This window comes from Orycteropus afer, unplaced genomic scaffold, assembly GCF_000298275.1.
Source record: "Orycteropus afer afer isolate SDZICR_OR568_19922 unplaced genomic scaffold, OryAfe1.0 scaffold00024, whole genome shotgun sequence".
NCBI lineage: Eukaryota > Metazoa > Chordata > Mammalia > Tubulidentata > Orycteropodidae > Orycteropus > Orycteropus afer.
In genome coordinates, this window is record NW_006921611.1 from 14802582 (window position 1) to 14823628 (window position 21047).

At 38.9% G+C, this 21047-nt stretch overlaps 1 protein-coding gene across 1 annotated transcript in view; it reads right to left on the reverse strand.

Annotated features, from left to right (window-relative positions):
* INTS10 (integrator complex subunit 10) overlaps positions 1–21047 on the reverse strand; it is a 53824-nt gene that overhangs the window by 18812 nt on the left and 13965 nt on the right. The window contains exons 7-13 of the mRNA XM_042783666.1: positions 17382–17553; positions 16307–16476; positions 15117–15250; positions 8940–9096; positions 8273–8355; positions 7452–7604; positions 4563–4671 (exon numbers count right to left, since the gene is read on the reverse strand). Of these exons, the coding sequence (XP_042639600.1) occupies positions 4563–4671; positions 7452–7604; positions 8273–8355; positions 8940–9096; positions 15117–15250; positions 16307–16476; positions 17382–17553 (978 nt within the window). The remainder of the gene's footprint in view (positions 1–4562; positions 4672–7451; positions 7605–8272; positions 8356–8939; positions 9097–15116; positions 15251–16306; positions 16477–17381; positions 17554–21047) is intronic.

Here is a 21047-nt window from a genome sequence, read left to right on the forward strand (position 1 = left end):
TATATATATATATATATATATATATTTTTTTTTTAATTGTGATTTGGGTGAAAGTTTACAGAGCAAATTGGTTTGTCATTCAATAATCCATATACAATCTGTTGTGTGACATTTAATGCAATCCCCACACTGTAACAGCATTCTTCCCACTTTTGCCCTACACCCACCCCTTACCTTTAGTCTTCCTTCTCATCTTCTCCCACCTTCTTAGCTCTATTCCTGGGCAAATGCTGTCCTCTTGATCTCATATGATTGACTGTTGCAATGAGTGCCCCCCCCCCCAATATTATTGTTCACTTTATAGGTCTTTCTATTGTTTGACTTCCATTTGAGTCACAGGGATTAAGTATAGTTCCTAGCTTGAAGGGTGTCTATGGTCCATAGCCTTCGGGGATCAGTAAACCTGGTCTTTTTTTTAATGATATTGAGTTTTGTTCCACATTTTCTTCTACTCTATTTGGGACCTCTTACTGTGAGCCCTTTCAGAGTGGTCAGAAGTAGTGGTGGCTGAGCACTAGCTAGTCCTTCTGGTCTCAGGGTAGTGGAGGCCGAGGTTCACACACTCCATCAATCCTTCGGACTCTTTCCTGCGTGTTTGATTTTCTTCACTCTTCTCTGCTCCAGATGAGGAGAGACCAATATTTACGGCTTAGATGGCCATTCACAAGCTTTTAAGATCCCAATCATGACTCACCGAAGTAGGATGCAAACACCGTCTTTGTGGACTATGTTATATCAATTGAACTTAGTGTCCCCTGAGACTATGGTGCTAAGCCTCTGTACCCAGTGATAGGAGTTTGCATTCTTATGCCAATATTATTACAGCATCTTGCTTACTGTATTAAGTGTTGCTATCAGGTAATTAACTCCTCCAACTTTGTTCAACTTTTTCAAAACTGTTTTGACTATTCCAGATCATTTGCATTTTTCCATATAAATTTTAGAATCAACTTGTTAATTTCTACAAAAAAAAAATCCTGCTGGAATTTTCAGTGGAATAGCAATGAATAGGAAGAGTTGGCATCTTAATGATACTGAGTCTTTTGATCCACACGCATGATAAAGCTTTTCACTTTTTTTCTTTAGGTTTTCTTTAATTTCTCTCAGCAATGTTTTACAATATTCAATGCAGAGGTTGTACACACTTTTTATTAAATTTAACCCTATGTATTTTATTTTCTTATTGTTAATATAAATGGTATTTAAAAAATTTTAAAAACTTTCTAAGTACTGATTGCTATATATATGTTTTATATAGTGATTTTGAATTTCAGTCAGAAAATTTATTAGTTTATGTCATCTGTGAATAAAGACAGTATTTTTCAATTTTTATGCCTTTATTCCTTTTTCTTTTGTCTTACTGTATCACTAGGATCACCAGCATGTTGAGCAGAAGCAGTGAGAACAGGTACTCTTGCACTGTTCCTGAGCTTAAGGAAGGAACTATTCAATATTCCCCAGGTAACTGGTAGCATACAGCCTAAGGCATTTGACTGCTAACCAGAAGGCTGGTGGTTCAAACCCACACCACTCCTCAGAAAGAAGTCTGGGCAATCTACTTCCACAGTGATAACGCCTCAGAAACCCAAGGAGGGGTTGCTATGAGTCGGGTCCGACTTGACAGCAGTGAATTTGTTTTTTTGTATGTTTGTTTGTTTTAACTATGATGCTGAGGAAGTTTTCTTCTATTTCCAAATGATATAAGGTTTTTAAAATCACAAATAGGTGTTGAATTTTGTCTTTATCTATTAAGACAATCATGATTTTCTCCTTGAATCTTCTAATGTGATAAATTACATTGATTGATGTTTCTATGTTAAATCACCCTTCATTCCTGAGATATTTGGTCAGATTTTATTAGTCATTTTATATATAGCTGTATTTGATTTACTAATATTTTGTTATTAGCATAGTTCCTAAGGCACTTGACTGCTAACCAGAAGGCTGGCGGTTCAAACCCACCAGCCACTCCTCGGAAGGAAGATGGGGCAATCTACTTCCATAGTGATACTGCCTCGGAAACCCAAGGAGGGGTCGCTGTGAGTTGGGTCCGACTCGACGGCACATAACAACAACAACAATATTTTGTTAAGGATTTTAGTATCAATGTTGGTGATAGATGCTGTTTTTAGGGGCCATCAAGTTGGCTCCGACTCACAGTGACCCTATGTACAACAGAATGAAACACTGCCCAGTCCTGTGCCAGCCTCACAATCCTTGCTATATTCTGAGCCTATGATTGCAGCCACTGTGTCAATCCATCCTGTTGTGGGCCTTCCTCCTTTACGTTGATCCTCCACTTTACCAAGCATGATATCCTTCTCCAGGGAATGATCCCTTCTTACAAAGTGACCAAAGTAGGTGGGACAAAGTCTGACCATTCTTGCTTCCAAGAAGCATTCTGGCTGCACTTCCTCCAGGACTGATTTGTTATTTCTTCTAGCAGTCCATGGGACTTTCAGTATTCTTTGCCAACACCACAACTCAAAAGCGTCAACTCTTCTTCAGTCTTCTTTATTCAGTGTCCAGCTTTCACATGCATATGAGGTGACTGAAAATATCAAGGCTTGGGTTAGGTGCACCTTACTCTTCAAATAGACATCTTTGCTCTTCAGCACTTTAAGAGGTCTTTCACAGATCTGCCCAATACAATACGTTATCTGATTTTTTGACTGCTGCTTCCATTGGTGTTGATTGTGGAACCAAGTAATATGAAATCTTTGGCAACTTCACTTTTTTTTCCTTTTATCGTGATGCTGCTTATTGGTCCAGTTTTGAGGATTTTCATTTTTTTTATGCTGAGGTGTAATGCATACTGCAGACTGTAGTCTTTAGTCTTCAACAGTAAGTGCTTCAAGTCATCTTCACTTATAGCAAGCAAAAGTGTGTCGTCTGCATAACTCAGGTTGTTAATGAGTCTTCCTCCAATCCTGATGTCATGCTCTTTTTCATACAGTCCAGCTTCTCAGATTATTTGCTTAGCATACAAATTAAGTAAGTATGGTGAAAGGATACAACCCTGACACACTCCCTTCCTGATTTTAAACCATGTAGTATACCCGTGTTCTGTTTGACAGCCTCCTGGTCTACGTACAGGTTCCTCATGAGCACAATTAAGGGTTCTGGAATTCCCATTGTTCTCAATGTTATCCATAATTTGTTATGACGTACACAACTGAATGCTTTTGCATAGTCAATAAAACACAAGTAAACATCTTTCTAGTATGTTTTGCTTTCAGCCAAGATCCATCTGACATCAGCAATGATATCCTTCATTCCATGTCCTCTTCTGAATCCAGTATACTGGTCTTTAATTTTCTTTTCTTGTAATGAATGCACTTGTTTGGTTTTGCTATCAGGGTTATGTTGGCTTCATAAAATGAACTGGGAAGTGAGGTGAAATGAGTTCCTTTATGTGTGTTTCTTTGGAAACACAGCTTGAGAGGTTTTGCCCCTAAGCCCCAAGGAGTTACCATTGCCCTAATTTTCTATCCTAGAGGGTTCAATACTTTTGTCCAGGATAAATGACATTTCCTTGGTAAGCTATAAATAAACAAATGGTTTGATATTTTTTATCTGGCCCTGTGCTGCAGCTTGTCCTTTTATTGGTCTGTTTTCTGTACCCTGCAGGTCAATATGCTTATGCAAATGATGTGACAATAGCCTACTATGCAAATGAAGTCATGGCTTACACCAAGCTGGGATTGGTCAGTCTGTGGCCACAGTGGGAGGATCATACCTAGAAATTGACCAGGAATTTGCTTATATATGCAGCCAACCTCACAAAAGTTGGCAGACTGAAAGAAAAAAGCAGCAGCAGAAAGGAGAAAAGGCATGAAGAGAGAAGAAGCAGTGAAACGAGGCAAGGAACCTCCTAAAAGAGCTGTAACACAGGTCAAGGGCTGTAACACTGAAGAAGGTGAGTGGCCCTGTGGTAGATCCAGCACAGATAGGGCCGGAATGGGCCCTGTGGCAGTCAGTGGTGATGGCAGAAAGCTGCAGTTAAGAGAGCTGAACAAAACTGCTACAGTGCTCTGAGGCAGGTCAGTTAAAAGTGGAGAGGCCAAAAGCAAGATGGCTGAAGGCAGAGAGGAAGCCTATCATGAGGGGTTCAGAGGAGACCTGTCCTGAGGAGGCTGTTAGGAAACCTGTCCTGAGGGACTCCCAGGAGGCCTGTCCTGAGGAGGCTGTGATGAAGCCTGCATGGCTGAGAGAAGGCATGCACAGCAGAGAGAAGGGCCTGAGAGGAACAGAGAAAGTTGGAGATACTTTTATCTAATTATCTAAAAGTTTTCCTAGAATTGGTAAAAGACAGGAAAAGAAGTTCACAGATAATCTTCAATGGGATAAAAAAACTCAGGAAATGAAGAGAACTCCAAATGAAACACACATATAGCTGTTTATCAAACTAGAGCCAAGAAAATACTTGGCAAGGGATGAATTTTTATACAATTTATTAAGCCCTGAAAATCATAATAGCATTATCGGGAACTATAAAATATTTCCCAGTCTTGGGTCCCAAAACAACTTTGTCAAAATAGAAATAAAACTTGTCACTGTACCTTTTCTAAATTTGGGCTTTACTTTTGATGGTTCTTCCTGTGATTTGCCTCCGTCTTGAATGGGAAGTACCATGTAGCACATCAGATCAAGGACTTTTTCACACATCATCTGAACAAGGTAAGACCAAAAGGAACTAACCTGAAGTTTTTCAGAAACTGAAATCAAACTAAATATAAAACCAACATGGTTGCAACATATAAATGCAACATAAATACTGGACAACATCTGTCTATTGAGGTCTGTAGCTCTGCCTCAAGACCACACATTCTTTATGTGATCACTACTGTTTGCTCAACAGTGAATGCAGAAAAAGTGATAGTAAGACTAAATCTGTATAGTCCTTCCAGAGAATAATAAGTCTTCCTTTTTTTTTGGCTGTTAAAAGATCAAAAAAACAAAATTTAAAAATTAATCACATAATTAATCAAGAACTAAACGTCTACCAAGGTATTTAACAGTATAATGGCATCCCAAAGAAGTATGTCTCTGCCTTAAGATATTTATACTAACTCATTGAAAATCAAAGTAAACAAAATCAGGATGAAATGGTATGATGTAGAGTGTAATTTAAGACGAAGTGGAAATACACACAGTCAAAATTACCAGGAAAAGTTTTAGGAAGGAAGGTTACCCTGATCTAAGCCTTAAAGGGCAGAAGGATTTGGAATGTGGAAAGGAGAGGAAGATGTAGGGAAGGGCTCTGTATTGGTGTTAGGTGATTCATTTGTGGAAAAGGAAGGTTTGGTTTCAGAAATACAGACATATGAAACTGGACAGAGGCCATGCTGGTTTATTAGAGGCACTGCATGCCACACTGAGTAGGCTGGTTTTGATCTACATAAAGTAAGGCACTGCTGTTTGACTTCTGTCTACTTATTCAAAACTTAGTCATAATAATAAGAGTCTATTCAGTGAACATTTTCTGTGTGTCAGATACAACCTTCTTATTATCCCCACTTTACAGATCAAGAGGTGGAGTTTTATATTTGCACTTCTCAAGCTTTTTCACGTCTTGACACTCCCAGAAAATAATATTTGCATGGCACACCAAGGTAAAGAGAAGATGTGCTCAGAGTTGGCAATAAGCAACCTTGGCTTGTGAAGTCCCAGTGTAGAGAAACAGCAAGGTTATTAGTTAAGAACTTGAACTCCAGAGCTAGACAGTCCTGGCAAGTTCACTTGTCTAAAGTCACACAGCTAGTAGGTAAATGATGTGGCCAGAAATGTACAACAATCATTCAATGTCCACCTCTAGCCAATTTTTTCTGTGTATCTTTCCTTGACTATGTGGACCCTGATGAAAACCTGAGGCATACCACTTAATATCTGATTTTAAACTGTCCTATATAAATGTACTTACTTTTCCAATAAAATTCTACAACCGTAAATACAGCAATCTTGTCTTCTCCACACCCTGTTTGTATGCCCCACCCCAAGACCTGGTTCGACACCAGGCACCTAGAAAGCCAATACTTAAATTTAGTGAAACAATGAAAGCACTGGCCATAATTTATAGACTAGGTTGAAAAAAAGATGATAGGTGGAAAAGCCCAATTTAAAAGGCATGGATTAGGGTGGTGGCAATGGAAAAAAGTTAATACACCGAAGAGATTAACTATACACTATAAGGATGAGAAAAAGGAGTAAATAAATGATTAGCTAGAGTAAGTCAACCATGACTTGAGAATTCTGTGTCTAAGGGCTGTGGAACTAAAGAAACTCACACCTGGATATGTTGAGTTGGCGCTGAAGACAGGCTGCTGAATATTCAGAAATCAATTAAATGAGGCACTACAGATGGAGACCTAAGAGTGCTCAGCTCAGAGGTTGTTAACTGAAGCTCTCAAAGAGAATGAATTTGCCTAGCTTAATTACATCTGAGTTTAATTTACAACAAGAATGCCCTGTATAGCTTCTAAGCTTACATGATTCATGTAAATCTGTGTGCGGGATGATATGCTCTTCTTTTCAGTCTCAGAATGACTTAATTTGAAACTTAGAATTATAAGGTATCTTATAATTACAAATGATGGTAGAAAAATGTTTTCAATTTTAAATGCACATACTGCACATACTCTCCAACTGTTTCTTTCTAAAAATTATCATGGCAAATTATGAATCATACTTCAGGATTTTAAGTTTCAACAACTTCATTAATTTAGGGGTTTTAATCATAAAGTGATCAACTTACCATATAGAGATGAGAAAAAAAATCATAGTTTGCGTGTTATGTTGTGACCTTAAATATATATAATATATATAATATATATATATATATAGTGCATCATTTTAATTGATTTCAAATGCATATTAAGTATCCATTCTGTGCATATTATCTACCAGATGCTGTGAGGGATTCACATCCTGTATTATGGTCCCCATCTATAGTAGGAGGGGCTCACAATCTGATGGAGAAAGAGACCCATATATAAATCTGCTTCTATAACACTCCTATGAGGTATAGGGTAGCAGCACCATTTATAAAAGGAAAATTTGAGGTCTGAGTAAGCTAAATTGAATCTGAATCCTCCTCCATTTCCCACTTAGTAATGGCCTCTTCTTTCTAAGTACAAGAAAACTGATTCCACTTTAAAAGGATTATAGACAAGAAACTAAAAAAAAAAAAATAAAAAAAATCTTCCAACAAAATGGTACAATGACCAGAAGTTTGAAAAGTATTAAAGTTACAGTAAAGAGAAAATGAAACAAAATCATCAAGATTGTCATTAGCAGATTAGCTGATCAGTAGATTAGATTAGTAGATCTAAGGAGCCAGATCAAATTTCAAGTAAACATGTACTGAATTAAAAAGCCATTCTAGAAAAGGAAGAAAGCCCCTAGAGTAGGCAAATGCTCTAAAGTTCCTATGCATGCCCTGCAGTACTTACTCTGTACTCCCCGAGAGCAAAGTGGCAAGTTGCTAGCTGGATGAGCGCTCTCTGATGTTCGAGGGTCCCCTGTCCAGTGATCTGTGGCTGAGGGAGTGATCCCTGGAGAGCCGCTAAATGATGCAAGCTGGCTATTGCCTTTTTATATTGACCCTTAGAAAGACAATACAGCAAGGAGGTTAACTGAGCAACTAACAAGTCACTACATACAAGGTACCACTGTTTGATCATCCAAGATGAGAAAGGAGACGTAGGAATAGAATTAAACTAATTAAAGCTAGATGGAAGTTCTATGTCCCATTGTGTAAGTATGCTCTTAATTCTTAAGACTAAACAAAGTAACACAGTTCTTTGATAAAGTACATTTTGGATGTATTACTTCTTTAGAAATCTTTTACTACTAGTACAACTTCTCTTCTCTGAGAGATGTAAGCAGCAACCCATCCATTTCAATACTGTAGGCTGGAAACTCTCTATCTCAATGAATTATCTACCCTCTCTCTCCATTCTAGGTTTAAGCAGCTCAAGTATAGTACAGCAAGGCAGAAGAATTCCTCTAGAGGAGAGAGAAGGAGTAAGAAGTACTCATCTTTTATGAAAACTGAAAAAATCTTACAGCTGGGTATAAGTGGACAAGCTGAAAGTGTCACTTTGAAGTTATTTTGAGATGGCAGTGAACCATAACCCTTCAGCCATTAAAAACAACCTTTCTAAACAAGCATGTTTTAGTTTACAGAGGGAACACAGCACAGTCTGCATGTTAAAGTTGGTCAGAACAATAATGATTCTGATACAGACACTTGAGGTACATATTATTTTACCTGATAGATGATCATGTCAGTGAGGAAGATTCTTAACCACAGCCAAGTATCTGTCTTCCATGCCAAACAAATTCTTGTAAATTCTGAGCAAGGATTCAGAAACAAATGTACCAAAAATATGCAACACAGAAATACAGAGCAAGATAACAAACCCAGCAAGGGAGAAAAATAACAAAGAGAAAACTACCAAAATATATATGGTAATTTTAAACTTTGACTTCTAAAATTATATTCTAGAATTTCAATTAGAAAGTTAGAACATAACATTTATCAGTAATACACAAACAATATTTTTCTTAGGCACCAATGTTTACCATGTACCAACAGCTATTCAAAGTGCTTTTCGTGTATTACCTTCTTTATCTTTTAAAATATTTTGCTTTGCCCAGAATAAAATGTTGTCTTAATTTCACCCGGTTAGAACTGGGTGATACTATGACCAAAAAAATCTCCCTCAAACTCCATTATAATATGCCCTAAGAATAGGAGTAAATAGTTACTTGAATATTAATAACTGATTAGGTATCCTGCTCAAAAAAGAATTCTATGAAATGTGTGAATTACTATAATTAGTTATCAGTGTCTTGATATTTCAAGGAGCATAGCATTGTAATGATTTTATATATAAAAAAATTAAATAGCACCAATACAACAAGCACATTCTTACCCTTGTCAAGGAATTCTAGGGAATACAGCAACTCCCAGCTCTCCCTGGCCAACTTAAAGCTTTCTAACACTTCAATTGAATTAGCAAGTTCTGCTTTATTGACTACAATGTGACGATTCCTTCCTTTTGCGGAACAGTCTTCATCATCTGAACTCTGCTTGAAGAATGTGAAAAATACAATTAATTCAAAGTTATAAATATAGTCATATACTGGAAAATTATTATGCTTACTGCTGCCAATTATGATTATTAATATCAAAGGATATTATCCTTAATATAGTAAATTCTTCTGAATTTAGCTTTGAAAATTAATATGAGTTGGACCTAACTCATAGCGACCCCTCCTTGGGTTTCCGAGGCAGTATCACTATGGAAGTAGATTGCCCCATCTTCCTTCTGAGGAGTGGCTGGTGGGTTTGAAGCACCAGCCTCTGGTTAACAAAGTGCCTTAGGCACTGTGCTACCTCATATTGTTGTTGTTGTTATATATATAGTAGCATGAGTGATAAGTTCATGAATGCTGCAACTTCTGGAAAACATTCCCCCTTGAAAAAGGATTAAGAGTTTATAGGCAAATCCCTAGAAATGGTGGAGAAAGTATGGAGCTCAAAGCAGTTTCTAAAGTAAATAAAAGTAAAGGGAAACTATTTTTGAAATGCAAAAGTGCTTGGAGGGGATACTCTGAAGCAAGAGTGTTAACTGCAGATAACATTTTTTTTTTTTCCCCTGTAGTCTGTTAAGTGTGCACTGCTCATCTGTCAGTTTGTCATACTGTGGTGTCTCGCATGTTGCTGTGAGGCTGGAGGCTATGCCATCAGTATTTCAAATACCAGCAGGGTCACCCGTGGTGGACAGGTTTCAGTGAAGCTTCCAGACTAAGACAGACTCAGAAGAAGAAAGGGGCCATCCACTTCTCAAAGGACTGGCTAGTGAAAACGTTATGAACAGCAATGAAACACTGTCTGATATATTACTGGAAAACTTTATGAACATCCCTGAAACATTGTCTGATACAGTGCCAGAAGATGAGCCCCTCAGGTCGGAAGGCACTCAAAACGCGACTGGGAGAGAGCTGCCTCCTCAGAGTAGAGACGACCTTAATGACATGAAGTAATGCTTTTGGGACCTCCATTTCCTGATGTGGCACAACTCAAAAGGAGAAGAAATAGCTGCAAATATTCATTAATAATTGGAACATGGAATGTACAAAGTATGAATCTAGGAAAATTGGAAACTGTCAAAAATGAAATGGAATGCAAAAATGTTTATATCCTAGGCATTAGTGAATTGAAATGGACTAGTTTTGGCCATTTTGAATCAGAAAACCATATAATCTACTATGCTGGGAACAACAAATTGAAGAGGAATGGCATGGAATTCATAGTCACAAAGAATGTTTCAAGCCTATCCTGAAGCACAATGCTGTCAGTGATAGGATAATATCCATATGCTTACAAGGAAAACCAGCTAATACTGAAAAAACAAAAAACTAAACTCACCACTGTCGAGTCAACTTGACTCATAGCGACCCTTCCTTGCGTTTCTGAGGTGGTATTTCTATGCAAGTAGATTGCTCAATATTATTCAAATATATGCACCATCTACCATAGCCAAAGATGAGGAAAGTGAAGATTTTTACCAACTTCTGCAGTCTGAAATTGACCAAACGTGCAATCAAGATGTGTTCATTATCAGTGGTGATTGGAATACAAAAGTTGGAAACAAAGAAGAATCACTGGTAGCTGGAAAATATTGCCTTGGTGATAGAAGTAATGCTGGAGATCATATGATAGAATTTGGCAAGACCAACAACTCATTCATTGCAAATATCTTTTTCAACAACATAAAAAGCAGCTATACACATGGACTTTGCGAGATGGAGTACACAGGAAGCAGACTGACTACAACTGTGGCAAGAGGCGATGAAGAAGCTCAGTATTTCCAGCCAAAAAAGGCCAGGAGCTGACTGTGAAAGAAACCATCAACTGCTCATATGCAAGTTCAAGTTGATGCTGAAGACAACTAAAACAAGTCCACGAGAGTAAAAATATGACCTTGGTTATATTCCTCCTGAAAACAGAGACCATCTAAAGAATAGATTTGATGCTTTGAACACCAATGACTAAAAACCAGATGAACTGTGGGATGACATCAAGAACATCATCCATGAAGAAAGCAAGAGGTCATTAAAAAGACAAGAAAGGAAGAACAGACCAAAACAGATGTCAGAAGAGACTCCGAAACTTGCCCTTGAATGGAGAGTAGCCAAAGCAAATGGAAGAAATAACAAGATAAAAGAGCTGAACAGAAGACTTCAAAGAGCAGCTCGAGAAGACAAAATCAATTATTATAACAAAATGTGCAAAGACCTGGATTTAGAAAACCAAAAGGGAAGAACACGCTCAGCATTTCTCAAGCTGAAAAAACTGAAGAAAAAAATTCAAGCTTCAAATTGCAATACTGAAGGATTCTATGGGCAAAACAGTGAATAATATAGGAAGTATCAAAAGAAGATGGAAGGAATACACAGTTACTGTACTAGAAAGAATTGGTTGATGTTGAACTATTCTAGAAGGGAGAATATTATCAAGAACCAATGCTACTGAAGGAAGAAGTTGAAGGAACTGGTGAAAAAAAAGGATCCAGAAACTTACAGAATACTACTGAGATGTTTCAACTAATGGATGCTGCACTGGAGGCACTCACTTGTCTCTGCCAAGAAATCTAGAAGACAGCTACCTGGCCAACTGACTGGAAGAGATCCATATTTGTACCCATTCCAAAGAGAAGTGATCCCACAGAACATGGAAATTATCGAACAGTATCATTAATATCACATGCAAGTAAAATCTTACTGAAGATAATTCCAAAATGGTTGCAGTACTATACTGAGAGAGAAATTCCAGAAATGCAAGCTGGATTCAGAAAAGGACATGGGATGAGGGATATCACTGCTGACGTCAGATGGATCTTGGCTGAAAGCAAAGAATAGCAGAAAGATGTTTACTTGCGTCTTACTGACTATGCAAAAGCATTGGATTGTGTGGATCATAACAAATTATGGCTAACACTGAGAAGAATGGGAATTCCAGAACACTTAATTGTGCTCATGAGGAACATGTACATAGATCAGGAGCTGTCGTTTGAATGGAATAAGGGGATAATACTGCATGGTTTAAAATCAGGAAGGGAGTTGTTCAGGGTTGTATCGTTTCACCTTACTTATTCAACCTGTGTGCTGGGCAAATAATCTGGGAAGGTGGATTATATGAAGAAGAATGTGGCATTAGGATTGGAGGAAGATTAATTAACAACCTGCAATATGCAGATGACACAACATTGCTGGTTGAAAGGGAGGATGACTTAAAGCACTTACTGGTGAAGATTAAAGACTACAGTCTACAGTATTGGCTTACATCTCAACATAAAGAAAATGAAAATCCTCACAACTGGACCAATTAGCAGTATCACATTAAACAGAGAAAAGACTGAAGTTGTCAAAAATTTCACACTACTTGGTTCCACAATCAACACCAATGGAATCAGCAGTCAAGACATCAGACAATGTATTGCACTGGGCAAAACTGCTGGTGAAGACCAATGATGTCTCTTTGAAGACTAAGGTGCACCTAGCCCAAGCCATGGTATTTTCAATTGCCTCATATGTATGTGAGAGCTGGACAATGAACAAGGAAGACTGAAGAGTTGATGCTTTTGAGTTGTGGTGTCGGTGAAGAATACTGAAAGTACCATAGACTGCCAAAAGAACTAACAGATCTGTCCTGTAAGAAGTGCAGCTGGAATGCTCCTTGGAAGTGAGAATGGCCAGACTTTGTCTCACCTACTTTGGTCATGTTGTCTGAAGGGACCATTCCTTGAAGAAAGATATCATGCTTGGTAAAGCAGAGGGTCAATGAAAGAGGGGAAGGCCCTCAACGAGATGGACTGACATAGTGGCTGCAACAATGGGCTCAGGTATGGCAAGGATCGTTTCGTTCTGTTGTACATAGGGTCAGTATTAATTGGAGACAACTCAACGGCACCTAACAAGAAGAATGACAACGTTAAGTGTGTAAAATCATTATAAGAAAGTTTAAGATATTTTGAGAATTATCAAAATGTGACACAGAAACATGAAGTGAGTACACACTGTTGGAAAAATGGTGCTGACATACTTGGTGCTGGGTTGTCACAAACCTTCAATCCGTAAAAAATGCATTATCTGTGAAGTGCAGTAAAATGAGTTATGCTTGTACTATCTGTTATCTGAGTGGAAAGAAGAGGGGACTGTGGTCTGATTGTGAAGTAGTTAGATAAACCAGTCATCCTCAGAAACCGGAAGGGAGAGCTAAAAAAGTTAGTTCAACCTGGGAATGTCAGAAAAGAAGGAAAGAGTAAATAGGGCTAACTAGCAGAATGGTTAGGAGCTCTGGTAGCATAGTGCCTAAAGCACTTTACTGCTAACCAGAAGGCTGGTGGTTCAAACCCACCAGCCACTCCTTGGAAGGAAGGTTGGGCAACCTACTTCCATAATGATACTGCCTTGGAAACCCAAGGAGGGGTTGCTATGAGTTGGGGCCGACTTGATGGCACGTAACAACAGCGACAAGCAGGATGGTTAGCACAGAGTACTTAACCTAGAGTTCATGGTTGGGCTTCAAAGCTATCAACCCCTGAAATTATGTGCAAAATTGTTTGTATATGCATTTTTCTGGGTTACCAAACCAAATCACTGCCTTCAAGTCGATTCCAACTCATAGTGACCACCATTGGGTTTCCAAGACAATAAATCTTTATGGAAGTAGATTGCCCAGTCTTCCTTTGGTGGGTTTGAACTGCCAACCTTCTGGCTGTCAGTCAAATGCCTTAGCCACTGTTTACCAAAAAGGTTAATAACCTTACAAATATTCAGACTGCTGTGCCTTTCTGAAGGAGATTAGCATACAAAATAAGTCTGGAAAGATGTAGATGGTTTCATCATTTGAAATTGCTCCAATCCATCCAATTTATTTTAACCCACATTTTTCATCATGCTCAGGGTCCAGTAAAATGACTTAATGCCTGAAAGGGAGGGAGAAAGGTGACCAAGAGTAGAGAAGAGGAGGCAAAAAGTGGGTGAGCTTCCTGGCTCCCCATGGGCATTTCAACTGGAGCAGAAGTCAGCATGACCTGTGGGCCAAACCCAACCCTGTTTTCGTAAATGAAGTTTTGTAGGAACATAGTCACATCATTTGTTTATGTATTGTCTGTGGCCGTTTTTGCACTGTAACAGCAGAGTCAAGTACTTGTGTGGTCAGCAAAGCCTAAAATATTTATTATCTGTCACTTTATAGAAAGTTTACTGACTCCTGAACTAGAGCATCTACACTTTCATGTTATACTTTGGGCCTACACTAAAGATTTTACTGAAAGAAAGGGTTCCTCTGTTTTTTTTAAAAAGTCTGAAAACTACTGTCCTGAACAGGTTTGCTGCTTGGTCACATCAGATGGTTACATTAGATTGCCACAGTGCGATGGTTCTTCACATTCTCCAGCCTGCTGCATCTTTGTGCAAAGTGTTCCTTCTTGACAAAATCTACCTCCCAATTTCGAGTGATGAAACCATCTACATCCTTCCAGGCTTATTTCATATGCTAATCTCCTTCAGAAAACTTCCTGCATCGCCTCCTGAGGTATAATTACTTCCTACCCTGAATACCTTGGCACTTTCCTCTGTGAGGTCAGTATCCACCACAGTGCCCAGACTAGATGTCCAATTCAGTTTTTAGGCTTGTGCTTTGTTTTTCAAATTTAATTGATGTCATTCAGTCATAATAGGTATAAATAATACTAGGGTTTCTCAGCCTTAGCACTACTGATCTTTTGGGTCAGATAATTCTGTTGTAGGAGCTTATTCTGTGCATTATAGGACATTAAGCAGCATCCCTGGCCCCTACCTACTAGATAAAACAATAACCCTTTCCTACCAGCTGTGACAAACATGTCTCCAGAATGCCAAATGCCCTCTGGGGGGAAAAAGTGCCTCCAAATGAGAACCTCTGACATATACAGAAATGATATTTTATAATTACAAAACCAAAGCTGTATCATTTTACTTCCAAAGCCATATTTAACAAAAATTCATCTCTAGCAACCATAAACATATGATGTTTAAATAAATATATCTGAAAGGATTACCATGGTTTTTTCTCTCCCCTCAGCTAGTTTCCTCTTTTTATGTATGTGTTTATTACGGTCGATTTCTACATCACCATACACATTTGATATATCCTCAAGAAGAACGAGTGGAATCTGGCTTGGGGCATTAGGACCTACAGATGGGGGAAAAATACCAAATATTTTAAAATGTAGCAAGGAAGAGAATGTTTAATAGCAGGAGGAAGTTTACTAAACTGTCACTTGAAAATATGGGTCATTAAAAATAAATCCTGTTCAATCCCAATCAGGTAAACAAAGTAGTACATATACATAAGAAAAGAAGACTGTATGTATATGTGCTAAACTGCCAATTAAAATTCTCCCTCATTAGTGGATTACAAGTGCTATTTCCTTCTTTGTATTTGTTCTTACATATTTGCAAATATTTTACAATCATTATGAATCATCAAATTACCAAAAAAGTAAGACTACATGTATATTATGGTTACAAGTTCCAAATAAACTCTAAATATATAAAAGGCTAAAAGGCAATTTACAAATATGTACCGTGTTATCCTAAAGGACTGTGGATGATTCCACCTTCTTACTTTTAGGTTTCAAACTTTCTAGAATGTATAAACCAAAAAAAAAAAACAAACCCAAACTCACTGCTGTTAAGTCAGATCTGACTTATAGCGACCCCTTCTTGGGTTTTTGGTTTTTTTTCCACAGAAGTAGATTGCCCAGTCTTCCTTCTGAGAAGTAGTTAATGGGTTTGAACCACCAGCCTTCTGGTTAGCAGTCAAGTAAGTACCTTAGGCACTACACCACCAGCGCTCCTAGAATATATATGTATATGTATATATGCATACAATCAAAAAGTATTTTTTTGCCTATTGTGAATTCTTTATGGAATCTACTTCAACACTTTGCTTTGTCTGTTGCTTTTTCAAAACAGAGACATTTAATATCTGTATTAAGTGTCACAATACCATTGATATAGAAATAGATCTTTGATATAGAAATTTTTAATGTAAATGCATAAACATAAAATGCATTAACATAAAAACTGACAACTGAAAAACCAACCAACCAACCAACCACTGGCATCATTCTGCAGTTGGCTGGATCCAAGATCAATGGTTAAAGTGAACATTTAAATTCTCCTCACTATACCCACTGAGGCTACCTTTAAAATTTGGGGACATCTTTAAAATTCTTAAACCAACCTTGGAAGAGAGATGGCTGTATGCTATTGACGTACTGGAATGCATTCTTAAAGAAGACCAACATAGTGGAATAAACCACTTGATTTTTATATTTTGCATGAGCTTCATTATCAAAGTTGTTCATGTATCTGCAGAGATCCTTCATTCTATGCAAAATATCACCATAGCTTCTGAAAGATGAAGGATAATAAAGCTTATTCAATTGCTCTGAGCTTGTCAGCAAAAGGCCTAAAACAACAAAGCACTGATAGAACCTGTAATACAACCATTGTTTTTACCAAATGTAGCTCTAAATGCACAAAAACCAAACTTATTGCCATCAAGTCGGTTCTGACTCATAGTGACTCTCTTTGGGTTTCTGAGGTGGTAAAGCTTTACAGAAGTTGATTGCCCAGTCTTCCTCCCGCAGAGTGGCTGGTGGATTTGAACTGCCAACTTTCTGGTTAGCAGTCAAATGCCTTAGGCACTACGCCACCAGTGCTCTCAAAGTAGCTCTAGGCACGTAAAATTCTTTATTGTTGCATACTAGTTGCCACTGAGTTGATTCCAAGTCATGGAGACTCCATGTGTTGCAGAGTAGAACTGTGCTCCAGAAGCTTTTTTATGGCTGTGACCTTTCAGAAGTAGATCACCAGGCCTTTCTTCTGAGGAGCCTCTGAGTGGATTAGAACCACCAACCTTACAATTAGTAGCTGAGCAATTAACCATGTGTGCCACATAGAGACTCCTATTGTCTACATATGAATGGCAAGTTTCCCCTTCTAAATTAGGGCTCTTTTGAGCAAGAAATGATGACACAAACATGCCAAGTACCTTCTCTTTTCTCAGAACTGCCAAGGAGACCCCAAAATCAATATCATCTTAAGAGTTCATACTAAAGTTAGGAATCTTTCCATAAAGTGGAAAACCACTTCAATGTCTTTTGCATAAATACCAAGTATAACAGAACTTGCCCAAAGAAAAGTAAACGTATATATTACATGTTTTTAAAGTTGTTTTCTTTTTTACAAAGATTCTGAGATCATGCAATCCAAAGACTTGATAGGTGATTTTAGAAATAAACAATTTTTTTTACCGTCTTCCTTTATCCATCTGCCATTCACATCTCATTCCAACAACATTCAAAATCTTAAACAACCTCTCCCAGGGGTCCACAATCTGGGATGATTTTTCAGTCAGTCCTTCTATGATGTACTTCTGAGAGCTACGTTTGCTAGGTGACATTAAATCAGATGTATCTTGGGTACCTGACATGAGAAAAAAGTAGCCTAAAATTAACATTACTATTTATGTGGTACTTGACAGAGAAAGACTAATGTTAGATTCGTCATTCAAAAGACAACCATACAGAATCGCAACAGGCTGTTATGTTTTGTTCAAGGACACGCAACTAGCCATTGGTGTAAGGAAGTGAATTTTGAGCTGTGGTACAGGTATGATATTCAGTGCACTAATGTTACAGTTCAGCGAAGTAGAGTATTTCAGTTGAGAAGTTGAATGGGTTCCAGTAAAGTCTCTTAACTGTAGTATTCTTTTCTAAGTACCGTATTTTGGAAACACTATCAAACTGGAGGAAACACTATCAAACTGGAGGAAACACTATCAGATTGGAGGCTGCTTTTCGCTTGGGGGCAGTTCTTTATTAAGGCTGGGACCCAAGGCAGGTGGGCCCAGGGCTTGGAGGGGCTTGGAGGCTGCTTTTTGCTTGGGTGTGGCTCTACCTTAAGGCTGGAGCCTGAGGTAGGCAGGCCCGGGGCTTGGGGGCTGCTTTTCGCTTGGGGGTGGCTCTATATTAAGGCTGGGGCCTGAGGTAGTCAGGCCTGGGGCCTAGAGTCTGCTTTTCACTTGGGTGTGGCTCTATATTAAGGCCGGGGCCTGATGTAGGCAGGCCCAGGACTTGGAGGCTACTTTTTCCTTGGGGTTGGCTCTTTATTAAGGCCAGAGTCCGGGGTAGGTGGTTCCAAGGCTCTGGGGCTGCTTTTAGCTTGGGGGTGGCTGTTTATTAAGGCCAGGGGCTGAGGTAGGTGGGCTCAGGGCTGCTGTTGTTGTTGTTATGTGCCGTCGAGTCAAACCCAACTCATAGCGACCCCTCCTTGGGTTTCCGAGGCAGTATCACTACGGAAGTAGGATTGCCCAACCTTCCTTCCGAGGAGTGGCTGGTGGGTTTGAACCGCCAGCCGTCTGGTTAGCAGGCAAGTGTCTTAGCCACTATGCTACCAGAGCTCAGGGCTAGGGGGCTGCTTTTTCCTTGAAGTCGGTTCTTTATTAAAGCTGGGGCCTAAGATAGGTGGGCCGGGGCTTGGGGGCTGCTTTTCACTTGGGGCAGCTGCTTATTAAGGCCAGCACCTGAGGTAGGTGGGCCCAGGGATGGGGGCTGCTTTTCACTTAGGGGTGGCTGTCTATTAAGGTCAGGGCCTGAGGTAGGTGTGCCCAGAGCTTAGAGGCTGCTTTTGGCTTGGGTGTGGCTCTATTTTATAACCAGGGCCCAAGGTAGGTAGGCTGGGGCTTGGGTGGTGCTTTTCCCTTGTGGGCAGCTCTATTTTAACGTCGTTGGTCAAGGTAGGAAGGTGCAGAGCGGTTAGGAACAACGAAGGGAGATAAACTTTTCTGTCAGTTTGTCGTCCTGTGGTGGCTTACATGTTGCTGTGAGGCTGGACACTATACCACTGTGTTTCAAAATGCCAGCAAGGTTACCAATGGTGGACAGGTTTCAATGGAGTTTCCAGGCTAAGACAGACTTGGAAGAAAGAACAGGCTATCCAATTCTCAAACAATTGGCCAGTGAAAACCTTATGAATAGCAGTGAAACATGGTCTGATATATTACTGGAAAACTTTATGAATAGCCCTGAAACGTTGTCTGAGATAGTGCCGGAAGATTAGCCCATCAGGTCAGAAGACACTCACAATTTGACTAGTGAAGAACAAACTCCTCAGAGCAGAGACAACTTTAATGATACAGATAGAACAAAGCTCTCGGGACCTCCATTGGCTAATGTGGCATAAACCAAAATGAGTAGAAACAGATGCAAACATCCATTAATAATTGGAACATGGAATACACAAAGTATAAATCTAGGAAAATTGGAAGTTGTCAAAAATGAAATGGAACACATAAAGATTAATATTCTAGGCATTAGTGAACTAAAATGGATTGGTTTTGGCCATTCTGAACTGGACAACCATATGATCTACTATGCCTAGAATGACAAATTGAAGAGGGATGGTGATTCATGTGATTCATTGTCACAAAGAGTGTTTCAAGATCTGTCCTGAAGCACAACGCTGTCAGTGACAGGTTAATATCCATACACCTACAAGGAAGACCAATTAATATTACTATTATTCAAATTTACGCACCAACCGCCAAAGCCGAAGATGAGGATATTGAAGATTTTGACCAATGTCCGCAGTCTAAAATTGACCAAACATGCAATCAAGATGTGTTAATTATCACTGGTGACTGGGATACAAAAGGTGGAATCAAAGAAGAGTTACCGGCAGTTGGAAAATATGGTCTTGGAGATAGAAACAACCCTGGGGATCACATGATAAAGCTCCACAAGACCAATCACTTACTCATCGCAAATACCTTTTTTCAACAATATAAGCAATGACTATACATGTGGACTTCACCACATGAGATACACAGGAATCAGACTGTATCTGTGGCAAGAGGCGATGGAGAAGTTCAATATCTTTGGGCAAAACAAGGCCAGGAGCTGACTGGAACAGACCATCAACTGCTCATATGCACGTTCAAATTGAAGTTGAAGACAATTAAAAAACAAGTCTACGAGAACCAAAATATGAACTTGATTATATCCCTCCTGAATTCAGAGACCATCCAAAGAACAAATTTGATGCATTTAACACCAATGACTGAAAACCAGAGGAACTGTGGGATGACATCAAGAACATCATCCATGAAGAAAGCAAGAGGTCATTAAAAAGACAAGAAAGGAAGAAAAGACCAAAATGGATGTCAGAACAGACTCTGAAACTTGCTCTTGAATGGAGAGTAGCTAAAGCAAATGGAAGATAATGACAAGATAAAAGAACTGAACAGAATATTTCAAAGAGCAACTCAAGCAGACAAAGCCCATTACTATAATGAAATGTGCAAAGACCTGGAATTAGAAAACCAAAAGGGAAGAACATGCTCAGCATTTCTCAAGCTGAAAGAACTGAGGAAAAAATTCAAATCTCCAGTTGTAGTACTGAAGGATTCTATGGGTAAAATGTTGAATGATGTGGGAAGCATCAAAGAAGAGAGAAGAAATACATAGAGTCACTGTATCTAAAAGAACTGGTCTATGCTCATCCATTTCAGGAGGTGGCATATGATCAAAAACCAATGGTACTGAAAGAATAAGTCGAAGATACACTAAAGGAATTGGCAAAGAACAAGGCTCCAGGAATTGACAGAATACCCATCGAGATGTTTCAACAAACGGATGCTGCACTGGAGGCACTCACTCAGTTATGCCAAGAGATTTGGAAGACAGCTTTTGGGCCAACTGACTGGAAGAGATCCATATCTGAACCCATTCCAAAGAGAGGTGATCCCACTGAATGTGGAAATTATCGAACAATATCACTGATATCACATGCAAGTAATATTTTGCTGAAAATAATTCAAAAAGGTTACAGCAGTAAATTGACAGAGAACTTCCAGAAATGCAAGCTGGATTCAGAAGAGGATGTGGAACTAGGGATATCATTGCTGATGTCAGATGGAT